At 41.4% G+C, this 14,902-nt stretch overlaps 1 protein-coding gene across 2 annotated transcripts; it reads left to right on the top strand.

The window, feature by feature from the left end:
- The first annotated feature begins 981 nt into the window (after positions 1 to 981).
- LOC112198942 (calcium/calmodulin-regulated receptor-like kinase 2) lies at positions 982 to 4,334 on the top strand. Of its 2 annotated transcripts, none has more exons than XR_005810471.1 (2): positions 982 to 1,145; positions 1,889 to 2,291. XR_005810471.1 is itself a non-coding variant. In XM_040519248.1 (2 exons), the coding sequence occupies exons 1-2, from the start codon at positions 1,040 to 1,042 to the stop codon at positions 4,130 to 4,132; spliced, it is 369 nt and encodes a 122-aa protein (XP_040375182.1). In that variant the 5' UTR covers positions 982 to 1,039; the 3' UTR covers positions 4,133 to 4,334. The 2 variants fall into 2 exon arrangements, 1 of the variants encoding a protein (XP_040375182.1); XM_040519248.1 differs by lacking the exon at positions 1,889 to 2,291 and adding an exon at positions 3,870 to 4,334.
- Positions 4,335 to 14,902: the final 10,568 nt, after the last annotated feature.

The following is a 14,902-nucleotide window of genomic DNA, read 5'->3' on the forward strand; positions in this document are numbered from 1 at the left end:
CTTTTCATGGATCTTCTTTGCAAAACATGATCCATCTGGCATTGGAAGATACTTTCATCAGGTAGACGCTAAGATATGTGGGGTTGTTTGATATGACTTCTCATGGCCGGCGATGATCAGATAAGGTGACGGTTATTGGTCGCAGCAGATAGGATGGACATGTCTTGCCAGCAGTTGAAGACGGTTGAAATACTGGAGTTTTAGCTAATACCAGTTTTCAATTTCAAACGTGGCAGTTTTGGAGTCTGCGAGTATCTCTCCAAATTCTTCTCCATTTTTTATTGGGCATAATTCACTTGGATAACACCTTCTATTCTTATCTCATCATTTTTGAAGAATAGAAAACATGGACGTCTGGTGAGTAGTTGATCAGCTGCAATCTACTTTTGGTACCCGACTCATCAGTTCATAACAAGGGGATTGCAAATTCAAAACAAGGTTTTAATGAGGCCACCTTAGCTTAGGTGTGAGGAGAAGTGAAGACCTTTTTCCACTTCTTCCGATTTAGCTATAAGTATGTTTTTTCGTGAAAGTTACACGCAGCGTAGCTAGTTAGTAGTGAGTGCTTTTGTTTCCTGGCTTTCATATTAGGTTTTGGATTGTCATCAGAACAATCCAGTACTTATATCTTGTATTTGTTTCTCATGCGAATAAACATTCTTCTCTCAAAAAAACAAAAAAAAAAAAAAAAAAAGGAATTCCTGATACTTTGAAGGATAAGATTGCTGGAAATTTAATCTATTTTGTCTTTATGCTCTAACTTATAATATAAGTGTTCTCCAAGTCTTTGTATGATTGTATTATAAGTCTTCACGGAATCATCGTAACCAAAAAGTCAAATAATAATTAATATGACTTCCAGTAGTCAAACAAACGTGTACTCTCATCTAGCTCTCTAATAATCCTCATGCCTTGTTTTTCATCTTCTTTAAATAGACATCGTCTATGTCTTCTGTAATTTAACTCCAACTTCTGCGACTCTTTGTATATCTGCAAGTTTGTTGAATACTATTTATACTGGTTATCTATCTCCTGATTAATGTCGAGAAATTACACTGACGTTGCCGTTGCCGTTGCCGCTTTCGTTGCCTTTGCGTTGACGAGTTACTATGGAGGTGCAGGAGTTGCCATTGTTGTAGTATTAGGTATGCTGTCTTTTTCTCTTTCTGCCTTCTAATATATAGTTACTTGGCTTACTATAAACACAATTTATCTTTGCTATAACGAGAGAGAGAAAATAGCCGTTTGAGAGAGCAAGAGTCGATTTTCGATCCCTGTTTGGCAGTGTGCCCTCTCGCAGTTGTCGAACAGGCCTCGTTGGCCCCTTGTGGGTCTGGAGTGAGCCGGATCCCTTGATCGACATCCTTGTCCGTATCAGGGGGTCTTTGGTGGTAGTTTGCAGGTTGGGGCAAGGGGAAATCACGGTGGCTGTTGAGACTTGGTCTGTTCGTGGCTGGCCTCGTTAGTAGAGGGGATGGACGACGCGATTTCGGAGGCTGCTAGGTGGTGGAGGGCTCGTGGCGGCGCAACGTCGCTTTGATCGGTCCTTTTCGATCTGGATTGGATCTCTTGGATCTGATCTGGGGACGGGGTTGGTTGACAGTAGCATGCATCCACAGTGCAAGGGTGATTCGGGCATGATAGTGGCGACGGTCTAGCGTTTCAAGCCAGGCGACGCTAGTCGTGATTCGCCGGTGGCAGCGGATGTTGGATTGGGCTAGTCTTGGCTAGCATCGTGCAATTCTCTTGTTTCATGTATTACGGCTTGGGCTTGGGCTCTTCTTTTGGGCCCGGCCTCGGCTGGCTTCGCTTTTTGTTTTATTTTTAATTTGAATTATGTTAGTTGGTTAATGTTGTCGCGTAATAAATCCTTGCATCTATTTTACAGGGCTAGTTGGGCTGAATACCTATGTATGCACTCTAAGTGTCTTGTCTACTCTAGGTAGGTGGCGAGTCAAATGGTTGCTGCCGCCTAGTGGCAGGATGAAGCTAAGTGTCGTCGGATTTAACCTTCAGCGACAACATAGTAAGAAAGCTATGTTTATGGTAATTATGCTACGTTATTATCGGGTTACATATCGAGTTATTTTTCCGTTAAGTCACATCTATGTTAAAGAGTAGCCAGTAGTGCACTCTTTGCTACTTGGTGCCTAGTTGAATACATTTATTTGATAGAGATTCTTATTATTATTTTAGGATGTTCTCTAGATGCTTATTGTAATCAGGGGTTTAGGCTCAATGTCCCAGCCTGTATTCGACAATTTCATTAATCAAGGTTTGAGAGCAGCTGCACCACCCCTTCATTCAAAATATATATATATATATATATATATATAGTTACTTGTTAATTAATCGTACGTTATTTAAAGGGTTTTTGTCCATTAACCCCAATCCTAGGGATTTTTTTTTCTCACTTACCCCATTAAGTTTTTTTAATTCTCCCTTACCCAAAACACTCTAAGGAGGTCTTCCTTAATACCTCATAAAGTTTTATTTTTTTGAGACTATTTTACCCTCACTGCTTTGTTACATATATATATATATATATATAGAGAGAGAGAGAGAGACCATAGGAGACTTCGCAGGAGCCTGGTCACCAGTTGACTGGATTCCGGCCAACTTTTGCCGGAGTCTGATCACCGGTCACCAAAATCCTATCTTCGGCCACTGCCTACCGGATTCTCTGAAATCCTTGCCAGAGGTCGCCAGAAAGGTTTATTCCCCCCCCCCCCCCCAATAAACCTCTATTTCCCCAATACACATCTATTACCCTCCAATGGACCTCTATTGCCCCTCAATAAAACTTTCAGTCGCCGGAATGAGAACTAATTTCCCTAAATTTAGACAAATAAACTTTGATTAAAGAAAAAAAAAAAAGAAGAGATTACAACAATTCAAAATGTCTATTGCCCCTCCAGTAGACGTGTATTGCCCCTCTAATAGACCTTTAATAGATGTCTATTGCCCCCCAATAGACACTTTTTTTTCCTTCTCGGACTTCTGCCCATAGTTTACAAAAAAAAACAAAACAAAAAACAAAAACAAAAAATTATACGGCCACCCAGAAAATGCTATGGGCATCCACGTTTGCTTCTCACAGTCGTTGCTCAGAAACTTGGAAGCTAGATGCAATTAACACCTTGCACGGTCCGATTCTGACGTCATTGCCCAAGTCAGATCCCACGGTCGCTGCCGGAGCTGCATGTTCAGCGAGCTAACTCCACCGCCATCGACAAGTAGTATTCTTCCGCCGGCAACGAGATAGACTACCAGACTCTAACATCTTGGAACAGTATTCCTCCGCCGGCAACCCGATCTGAGCTGGACTAGTAGACTCTGACATCGACGAGCAATATTCCTTCGCCAGCGGCCCTAATCCAGCCTAGAGAGAGAGAGAGAGAGAGAGAGAGAGAGAGTGGCATGATGGTAGTTTGTTAATTAGGTTAAGGGAAAAATGGTCATTTGATGTTAAATTGGGTTAGTGGGAACAAAAATTTGTGGCTGGGGTAAGTGGGATAATTTTATCTCATTTTAGTGCTATTAGTCAAGGACTGTTATTTCAATATTTAGTTACTTGTTAATTAATCGTACATTATTTAAAAGATATAGAAGGTTTTCATTGTTTTGTTACATTTTGTAGTAGTTGTTTGTGTGATGATTGCTATCCTAGTTGTAGTATGGAGGAAATATAATCAGAAAGGTAGAAGCTCTGATGATCCAATCTACACTCAGACCAAAAACAAAAAAAAGCTTTCTGACACTCACAATGGACAATTTTCTAAATGATATGGAAAGAAAGAAGCCCATCAGGTTTACTTCTCAACAAATTTGGATTGCAACTGATAACTTCACCAACTTGTTGGGTTCAGGAGGGTTTGGTTCAGTTTATAAAGGTATATTTAGTAATGGAACACTTGTGGCAGTGAAGGTTCTAAGGGGTACCTCAGACAAGAGAATTGATGAGCAATTCATGGCTGAAGTTAGTACACTTGGTAGGATTCATCATTTCAACGTGGTTCGTCTCCATGGTTTCTGCTTTGAGAGACACCTTAGAGCGCTTGTTTATGAGTATATGTCAAATGGTTCTCTTGACAAGTTTTCTTTTCCATGGAAACAAGATTTTAGGATTTGAAAAGCTTCATGAAATTGCAGTTAGGACAGCTAGAGGGATTGCTTACTTACATGAAGAATGGCAGCAGCGTCCACTATGATATAAAACCTGAAAATATTCTTTTGGATGTGAATTTCTTCCCCAAGGTTGCTGATTTCAGTTTGGCCAAGCTATGCAACAGGGACAATACTCATATAACATTGACAAGTGGGAGGGGAACACCTTGTTATGCTGCACAAGAACTTTGGCTGGGGCTTCCTATAACCCACAAATGTGATGTGTACAGTTTTGGAATGCTGTTATTTGAGATTATAAGTAGAAGAAGGAACCTTGGCCTTAATCTTCCAGAGAGCCAAGACTGGTTTCCAAGGTGGGGATGGAAGAAGTTTGAAGCTGGTGAACTAGGAGAACTAATGGTAGTATGTGGTATAGAGGATAACTTTCTCAATCCGAAGCTCTTCACATGTTTCTCGAAGGGGGGTTTAGGTAACAACTTAGTGAATAAGTCCGATACATTATCCTCTGATCGGATTTGATTCACTTCAATCTTTAGAAGTGATTGTTGTTGCTAATTATAAAAGAAAGGATTAATTTTAGTTTACCCTCCTAAGGTTTGGGGGTGAAATCATTTCACCACCTCTACTTTCAATTTTGAATTTTTACCCCCTAAACTTTTCAATTTCAATCAGTCTTGTCCAATTTTTACTGTTCCGTCCAAATTGGACGTTAAGTTTGACTTTTGAGGGCTAAAATGGTCATTTCAACATAAAAATTAAAAAATTAAAATTAAAAAAAAAAAATTCTGTTTTTTATTTTAATTTTTATTTTTTTCTGTTTCTTAGTTTTTTTTTTTTGTTCCGTTTCTTCATTTTTTTTTTTTGTCTCCAACCTATACACCACAAGTTATAATAGGTTTATAAAAACAAAAAAATACTCTAGGTAGTTGAAAGCCGCTCACTGGTCTACGATATTTGTGACATATCTCCGATAAAGTGAAGAATTTAGGATATATCCCAAATATTTGTAAAAAATAATTTTACACTTTATCTGTAAATAAATATCTGTATATCCCCAATAAAGTAAAGAAATATCTATGTAAAATCATTTTTGGTCTACGATATTTGTGATATATATCCAATAAATTGAAGAATTTTAGGATATATCCCCAATAAAGTGAAGAAATATCTGTAAAAAATGATTTTACACTTTATCCAGTAAATATCTGTATATCCCCAATAAAGTGAATAAATATCTGTGTAAAATCATTTTTTATAGATAAATATTGGATATATATCACAAATATCGCAGACCAAAAATAATTTTACACAGATATTTCTTCACTTTATTGGGGATATACATATATTTATTTACAGATAAGTGTAAAATTATTTTTTACAGATATTTCTTCACTTTATTGGGGATATATTCTAAAATTCTTCACTTTATCGGAGATATATTACAAATATCGTAGACCAGTTAGCGGCTTTCAACCACCTAGATAATTTTTTTGTTTTTATAAACCTATTATAATTTGTGGTGTATAGGTTGAAGACAAAAAAATAAAATAAAAATCTAAAAAACTTAAAAACAGAAAAAAAAAAAAAATTTAAATTTTTTTAATTTTTTAATGTTGAAATGACCATTTTAGCCCTCAAAAGTCAAACTTAACGTCCAATTTGGACGGAACAGTAAAAATTGGACAAGACTGATTGAAATTGAAAAGTTTAGGAGGTAAAAATTCAAAATTGAAAGTAGAGGGGGTGAAATGATGACACTCCCAAACCTTAGGAGGGTAAACTGAAATTAATCCTAAAAGAAATTAGGCGATATATGCTTGCTGTTGTCGCCCTTGATGAATCCTAACTTCATTTGCTCAATACAAGCTGCATTATCCTCATAAATGCATGTAGGTTTATCCGTGATAGACTTCAAACCACAACTTCCTCGAATATGTCTAATTACAGACCTTAGCCATCTACATACACGCACGGCTTCATGTAGAGCAATAATCTCTGCATGATTTGAGGAAGTAGTAAGAAGAGTCTGTTTTGTAAACCTCTAAGATTTCGTAGTGCTTCCCATGGTAAAGACATAACCCATTTGGAAGCGACCTTTGTGAGGGTCAGAAAGGTACCCTACATCAGTAAAACCCATCAAAGCATCCTTGTTATTTTGATGGAGGGAAGGAGGAGGACATAGGCCTCCTTGGAAGGTGGCAGCACCGGTGACAGTAGCATGGCCTGCGGTCATGCTATGGAAGATGGCGGTTTGCCTCTTGGGGTCCAATCCCAATTTTCCGTCATTCCTCTTCTCTCTATAGGGATAAAATAGGTCCATATCAATCGTACCTCTTAAGTATCGAAAGATTGTCTTTACACCAATCCAATGGCGGCATGTTGGCGCAGAGCTATGTTGAGTAACAAGTTCACTACGAATGAGATGTCTGGTCTTGTGCATTGAGTGAAGTACAATAATGCGCCTATTTCACTTAAATAGGGCACTTCGGCCTCTAATAACTCTTCGTCCTCATCCTTTGGATGAAACAGATTTTTTTCGGGCTCAAGACTACAACAATCATGGGAGTACCCACAGGCTTTGCTTTATCTTCATTAAAGCAACTTAGAATTTTTTGAGTATATGCAGACTGATGGATCAAAATCCCATCACTACGGTGCTCGAGTTCTAAATAGAGACAAAACCGTGTTTTCCCAAGATCTTTCATATCAAATTCGGATTTCAAATACTTAGCAGTTTCCTTCAACTCAGCTAGAGTTCCAATTAGGTTCATGTCATCGACGTAAACTGCTACAATTGCAAATCTAAAACTTGTTCTTTTAATGAACACGCATGGGCATATTTCATTGTTAATATATCCCTTCCCAATCAAGTAGTCACTTAGACAATTATACCACATCCGTCCGGATTGTTTTAATCCATATAGTGAGCGTTTTAATCTTACTGAAAATGCGCTCATTGGTTTAGAGCCACTTGATTTGGGTAACTGAAGTCCATCTGGAACCTTCATATATATCTCTAAATCAAGATCCCTATAGAGATATGTTGTAACCACATCCATAAGCTACATGTCAAGTTTTTCAAAAACTACCAAACTGACAAGGTAGCGGAACGTTATAACGTCCATTATGGGAGAATATGTCTCCTCGTAGTCGATTCCAGGGCATTGTGAGAAATCTTGCGCCACGAGGTGGATCTAACCACCTTAATTTTCTCATTATGCTTTCTAACAAAGACCCATTTATGGCCAACAGGCTTTACATCTAGGCCCAAATACCTGTCTCTTTGCTAGTGAATCTAATTCAGCCTGGATTGCATCTTTTCATTTAGGTCAATCCGCTCTTCGTTGACATTCTTCAATAGAGCAAGGTTTGATATCATCATATTCTATAATTCCTTTTGCAACATGATATACAAATGCATCATCAATAGCAATAGAATTTCTATCCATCATCTCAAGTACAGTAGTGTAATTCATGAAGATCTCCCTATCCTTTGGAATTGGTTCTGACATTAGAGCGTCCCCTAATGATGTCTCTTGGACATAACCATAATCCGGAATATTCTCATGAGATGGATTATTCACATCGATGATTAATGGATTATTTTGTGCCAAACTCGCTTTCTTTCTTGGGTGAGAATCCATCGAACCTTTGGGCCTCTCGCGCTTTCTGGCAGGAGCCATAGCTTGAGCCACTGCGTCACCCATATAGGGGACGTTGGCGCCATGCTCAGGTGCCCTTGAGATGGCGCCATGTCTTCTACTTTTAGGGACATCAATCATTGTAGACACATTTGCATGGGTATGTGTGATCTCGTCACTTTAACGATATCAGAAAATACATCAGGCATCGATTCTGCTACGTTCTGAAGATCGAGAATTCTCTGCACTTCAATTTTAGATTGTGCGGTTTGGGGATCAAGGTGAGACAGAGTAGGGACAGACCATGACAATTCCTGTCGTTCCTGTTAAACATTTATGTTCTCATCTCCTCCTAACGACAGGAAGACTGTCTCATCAAACTGATAATCCGCAAATCTAGCAGTAAAGAGATTGCCTGTCAAGGGTTCTAAGTAGTGGACAATGGTTGGAGAATTATATCCAACATAAATGCCTAATCGTCATTGAGGACCCATTTTGGTGCGTTATGGCGGCGTAATTGGCACATAAACTGCACACTCAAATATGCATAAGTGTGAGACATCAAGCTCATACCCAGTCACCATTTGGGATGCAGAAAAGGGTTGACTGGCAGTGGGCCTCAGATGAATAAGCACAGCTGCATGCAATATTGCATAGTTCCAAGCAGAAATAGGAAGATTGGTGTGCATTACCAACGCTCTAGCAACCATTTGTAGTCATTTAATGGCGGCTTTTGCAAGACCATTTTGGGTGTGAACATGAGGAATTGGATGTTCAACTTCAATCCCAATGGACATGCAATAATTACCAAAAGTTTTTGATGTAAACTCCCCAGCAATGTCTAGTCTTATAAACTTAATAGGATGATCAGGGTGGTGAGCCCTTAACTTAATAATTTGGGTTAGGAGTTTAGCAAATGCAGCGGTCCTTGTGGACAATAACATGATATGTGACCAGTGTGTCGATGCATCAACCAACACCATAAAATATCTAAATGGTCTGCAAGGTGGTTGAATAGGTCCACAAATATCACCTTGGATTCTTTGCAAGAATGGTATTTTTTCTTTAGTGTCTTTTCATAGGATGGTCTCGATCCTAATTTTGCTAAAGAGCAGGTTTTGCAAAAGGAATGATGGGCTTTAGAAACAACCAATGAGATTTTGGTTGAGCCATGAAGTCACAATTGACTTCAGAAGTAGAAAGAGGAGTCCAATAGGAATCCATGGCATCAAAGCCATGTGGGGGCCATAGGGGGTAGACGGCGCAGGCCTTAAGTGGCCGGTCTTGCACAATCTTGATGCCATGAGGTGCATGTGCTTCTTCTCGAACCAATATTTGGTTCTTATGTCTCTTCGTCCTGAAGAATGGATGTTCATGTAAAGTCTTCAATATACGGATCATCATGTCACGACCTAGGTGTCCCAAACGGTCATGCCAAAGCCTATATGTGTCAGAATCCCATAAATCATCTCTCATAACATGATTGGATTCAATCATTCGAATAATGGTTGCATACAACCCACTAGATCGAGACATAAGCTTCTCTAAGACTCTTTTATGTTTGTAGTCATTAGAGGTGATGTAAAGGAACTCTTGTCCATTCTCACGATGTGTTTCCACATGGAAACCATTGGCTCTTATATCTTTCCGGCCCTAGGAGCGTAGAGAGCTTCAGTGACATTAATGATTGTGCCATTTGGCAACAAGAATTGAGCTGGTCTTTAACCTTGAATTAATTTAGATGACCCTGCTATCGTAGTCACTAAAGATCAAGTAGGCGTCATCTCAAGAAATAACTGCCTATTTCGAAGTATGGTTTGCGTAGTAGCACTATCCACGAGGCATTCTAGCTCTCTGGGAAACATACTTGAATGAATAAAGTTCGAATCAAAATTGATACTTTATTTCAATGAAATCCAATGATTATGTCAAAGTTTCTAGATCAAAATTTTAATCCAAAACAAGCTTTAGACAAGTAGTAATTACTCAATCGTTTTGGTAACTCCAATTAAGCATGACCAGGAAAGTAAGAGCAGATGTCGGTGGAGCAAAGTTCGCTTAAGTACCACTTATCTCAACTATTTTCCTAGACATCACGCTTAATTTGGGTGAGCCTTGTTGTGAAAGAGTTATAATCAATGTCTTTGTTGATAATAGTTTCCAAAGTTTGGATCAAAACAATGACGTTTAAATGATCAAATTTTGATGCTTACAAACGCTCTTAGTCCGTAGCTTACGAACGCTCTTAGTTCATAATATTTTGATGCTTATGAACTCTCATAGTTTGTGTTTTACAAACACTCTTAGTTCTTATATAGTGTGAACTCCCCACAGTTCTGCTTTGAGAATTGAACCCACTTTACAAGAAAGGTGGGATGTAGAAGAAGGGAGGTTGCAAGTCCCTGAGAAAAAGAAGGAGAATTAAAGTACGAAAAGCGGGAACTTTAATTATAAAAACTTACTTGATTAATCGGAGCTTGAAACCTTGAAACTTGAATGCTTGGGAGCTTGATCAAGTTGTCGTTGATGGAAAGGGGGGGGGGGGTGCCATTTGCTTCCGAAGGTAGAAGGGCCGAGTGCAGCAGCTAGGTTCGTGGGAATGACCGGCGGCGGTCAATGTTGGGCGGAACAATGAAAAACTGGAAAAAAAAAATTTCTGCAGGAGTATCAGTTGGTGTGGTGGCTGGTTCAGGGACTTTTAGGCTGGTTCTTGGAGTTCCGCTTCTGGTTCCTGAATCTTGAGACGGAGACACTGCTACTGACAAAATTTGGTGGCAATTAGATGTCCGAAAGGTGGTGAACTGGTGGAGAGATCGCAGCTGATGGTTTGGGGATTCCGGCGGCCTGTCCGGTAGGTTTTCGGCAGGTTCTGGTGGTGTTTCTGCTAGTTTCAAACTCCTGGGGTCAGGGGCTACTAGTTGGGAGGAGGAGGCAATTAAGGTTTGAGGGTTCCTACTTGTTTTAGGGTTTTAGTTATTTGTTTGAAGGTTAGAGCTCATGCTGATAACGTGTTTATGAATAAAGGATTCGAGAGAGATGGATGAGAGAATTGTGTGTTTCATTATTAAGAATAGGAGCCCTATATATAGGGATTACAAAGTACATGTTCTAATGGTACAAGGAAAACTATTCCGAATAGGACTAGGAATTTATTCTCTCTTATTACGTAACAATCATGGATCTAATCCTAATTTGATTAGGCACACATAAGTCGATTTCCTTCCACATGGACGTAGCTTGTTGTGTGGTACTCCTATCATGAAGAAATACGAAATTCAAATAGCATCTACTAGTGGCGGATCCAGATGCCATCTATTATGCTGAAGTAACTGCCTCCCTCATTTTCTTTCTTTCTGTTGCAAAATATAATATCTTTCAATAATTTACATTAAGTATGGGCAGTTAGGCACAGGTTTTTTGATGTACTGCTCCTCAAACTATGCTATTCTGTAGTTATGTAAAACATTCAAACTGCTATTTTATATGTTCTATGACATTTCTCAAATGGCAATAATACTAGAATTGCCAGAAAGTGCGCCATAATGTAAATTCTATGTATCTAATAATTATTGCAAGGGATTTGTGGGAATAACTCGTCATTAATCATCAGTATTCTGGTCATTAGATTTTGTGATATAAGTTCAAATCCACAGCAACATTAGCTGGCATAAGTGGGAGTTGGCCTAGGGGTATGTACGTTTAAGAGTGCATGTATTGTAACTTGTCAGGAAAAGACAAATAACATACATTGCGAGGGTTATAAACATACATTGCGAAGGTTATGATAGGGTTTTAAGAAATAATGTAAGGCATCAAGGTTCCAATGGAAAGCCAAAGAAAGCAAACAAAACAAGAGGGAGAAATTAGAAGCATAAGAAAAGCCACTGAAGACCCCCTTAGAAGATTAAGGAGGAACAGCTGTGCCAAATTCTGTTGTAGCCACTTGGAAGTAAAGAAAATGATGTGATGAAGAAAGTTTTAATTCTTGATACTCTTCAGTACAGTTGCCTACACCTTATACATACCATGCTAATACTCGATCCACAATTCTAGGGATCATTATAGTAATACAACTCAAACTCTCAATCTAGGATATCAGAATAGCTGCAATCCTAATCTAGGATATTACAATTACTCCATTTCTAATTACATGGGATTCTTTCCCTCAATACTCCCCTTCAAGTTGGAGTGTATGTTGATCACTCCCAACTTGCTCAGCAGCATAGTAAACTGGTTCAAGCTCAATGGTTTGGTGAACAAGTCAGTTGGTTGCTCCTTGGTTTGAATGTGCATTGTTTTGATTAGTCCTCTTTGCACCTTCTCACGCACAACATGACAATCTATTTCAATGTGTTTTGTGCGCTCGTGGAACACCGGATTGGAAGCGATGTGGATGGCAGCCTGGTTATCACAGAATAGCTTGACTGGTTGTGTGTATCCAAGATTAAGGTCCTTCAGTATGTTTCTCAGCCACGTTATTTCACAACAAGTGGTGGCCAGGGATCGATGCTCTGCTTCTGCGGTTCATCTTGACGCTGTTCTCTGCTTCTTGGTTTTCCATGAAATGGATGCTTGTCCAAGAAAAATACAGTAATCGGTTATGGTCCTCCTTGTGTCTTTACATTGAGCCCAATCCACATCACAATAAGCCTTAAGCTCTAATGTCCCTTTCGAAGGCAAGAGTATTTCTTGTCCTGGTGTTTGTTTTGTTGGTATACACATACCTTATAGGCACAAGTATCGGAAGCACAAGATTCGTATCGCCTATTCACCAGCGAGATAAGCTCCGGAAGTGAGGGGTTCCGATACCTTTCGGACGATATCGGAATCCCAAGCATCCCACACCGAAAGAAACTGGACCAAGCTCCCACAAACCTGCTATATTAAGGACAACTCCAACTACCCTAAGAGGTAACTATTTAATATCGCTTTCCATTATCATTATCTAACTTGATACTGACTTTGGCATCGGAGCGTTGAAGGCCGTCACACCCGGTCTTCCCTCTGACATTTGTCTGTTTTGCAGATAATCGAGACTGATAGCGATAGTAACAGACCGATACTATCTGTGTTTAGTTGGGCTTGACTGCTCTCGAGACCACTAAAACATTTGGCACTAGAAGGACTCCCCTCGCTCCTTGTGACAGGACAACACATCGATGGCTACCAGCAGCGACGATTCGCATCACGAGACTGCGACTCACGAGGTTCAGCGAACTCTCAAGTTCCAGAACCCAGACACCGGGCCGAGGTCAGTTGTAACCACCGACCCAACCACGGCGCTACAGATAGCAATGCGCGACCTCATGGAGACACGCGCACATGTTGAAAACATGTCCAACCAGAACCGCACCCTACGAGAAGCACTCCAGCGACGTGTCGTGCATGACGACATGGTCCATCAACAGGAGACCCCGATACCAACCATTGGCGGTGTTCCCACACTAGGACCGACCCTCACTGCGGATCCCACCACTTGCCTCGCTGGCACCTTCGTGCCCCCAAACCTCGTATCGGGCAACCTCACCGGCCCCACACACAGGAACACCAGCATGGAGCCACAGGTGATCTACCTGAATTCCCCACTCCTCCCAGGTCATCTTGGCGCCGCCCCAACTCCCCAACCGATTGCCGATACGGCAGGCACCTCTGGTGCAACCACTTCTGCGACCGCCAACTTACCTCCACCCGATCCCAACACTCGGCTATTGCTCCAAATTAGCGAAGCCATCGCATCCTTACAGACACCAGTAGAAAGCGCCGAGAGCAGAGCCGGTTAGCAATCGATTTCTGCCGGTTTCCAAGGCAAGACAGGACCTTTTACTGCCGGTATACAGGCCGAAAAACGACCACCCGAAGCCAAGCCTCTCAAGATCGAGAAGTATAACGAGACCCGGGACCCGGGACCCATACCACCACCTGGAGGTCTTCCAATCTATACTCCATGGCATGCGATACACCGACGCCATGGCCTGCCATGCGTTCGAGGAAACTTTGATGGACAAAGCCCTGTGCTGGTTCCTCAACCTACCCACCAACTCTATTGATAGTTTCCAAGAACTGGAAGACAAGTTCCTACGACGATTCATCTTGTGCGGCGGTGGATATCACATAACTCCTGACCTATTCAGGCCCAAGCAGCGGCCAAACAAGCTATTGCGAGACTTTGTCCGCCGGTGGTAGAAGCAGGCCACTCAATGCTGCTCCCTCGACCCAGTCCTGGCAGCGTCCGCATTTAAGCAGGCACTCCAACCCGGATACTTCTTGTTGCAAATCAACACCAATCCCCCTACCACATATGATGACCTCCTCGATGCCGCTACCTCCTTCGCTTAGGCAGAGTATGATACCTTTGGCCGTGATACCAACACCAACTCGCACCCGGTAACCGCACCTCGGGCGAACAATCCCGATACCGGGAACAAAGACATCAGCAGAGACAAACCTGCCCAGCAAAATGACAGGGCCCCACGGGAGCGCCAAGGCTATAGCGATAGGAGAGACAAGCAGTACGGCAAGAGCCCCGAGAAGCCAAAATACAATTCTGGCAATCGACATTGCGATGCACCATACGACATCACCCGATATCAAGACGACCAGTGAATCGCAGCACCCCGATACGAGATTTATACCACACTGACTGCCTCTTATAAGGACATATGGAACAATCACAGGGATATCATTCCGCACCCACCAAAGCGCAAGCCCGGCCAATCCAAACTACAGGATAACGGTAAGTACTACACATATCACGAGGAATCCGGCTACCCCACCAATATCTGCTAGGCACAAAAAAACCATCGAGCACCTCATTCAAAGCGTCCAACTCTCACAATATCGCACTCCTGCTACGGGTGCTAATGCCATCGAAGTCTATGGCCAAATCCTAACGATACATGGCGGCGCCCCGCGAACGCCCGACACCCACCAAGCCCAGAAGCACCAATGCCCTCGGGGCTAAGAGATATTGGGACTAAGCCATGGCTGCCACACCCCCAGGTCGAATGGAACTTGATAGCCTTCCATTGCAATGAGGACACCATCCAGAAGCACCACAATGACCCACTCCTAATCACCATGGTCATCAACCACTATCGCTGCCACCGCGTCTTGGTCGATAGCGGCGCAGCGGT

Source organism: Rosa chinensis, chromosome 4, assembly GCF_002994745.2.
Source record: "Rosa chinensis cultivar Old Blush chromosome 4, RchiOBHm-V2, whole genome shotgun sequence".
In the NCBI taxonomy this organism is placed as follows: Eukaryota; Viridiplantae; Streptophyta; class Magnoliopsida; order Rosales; family Rosaceae; genus Rosa; species Rosa chinensis.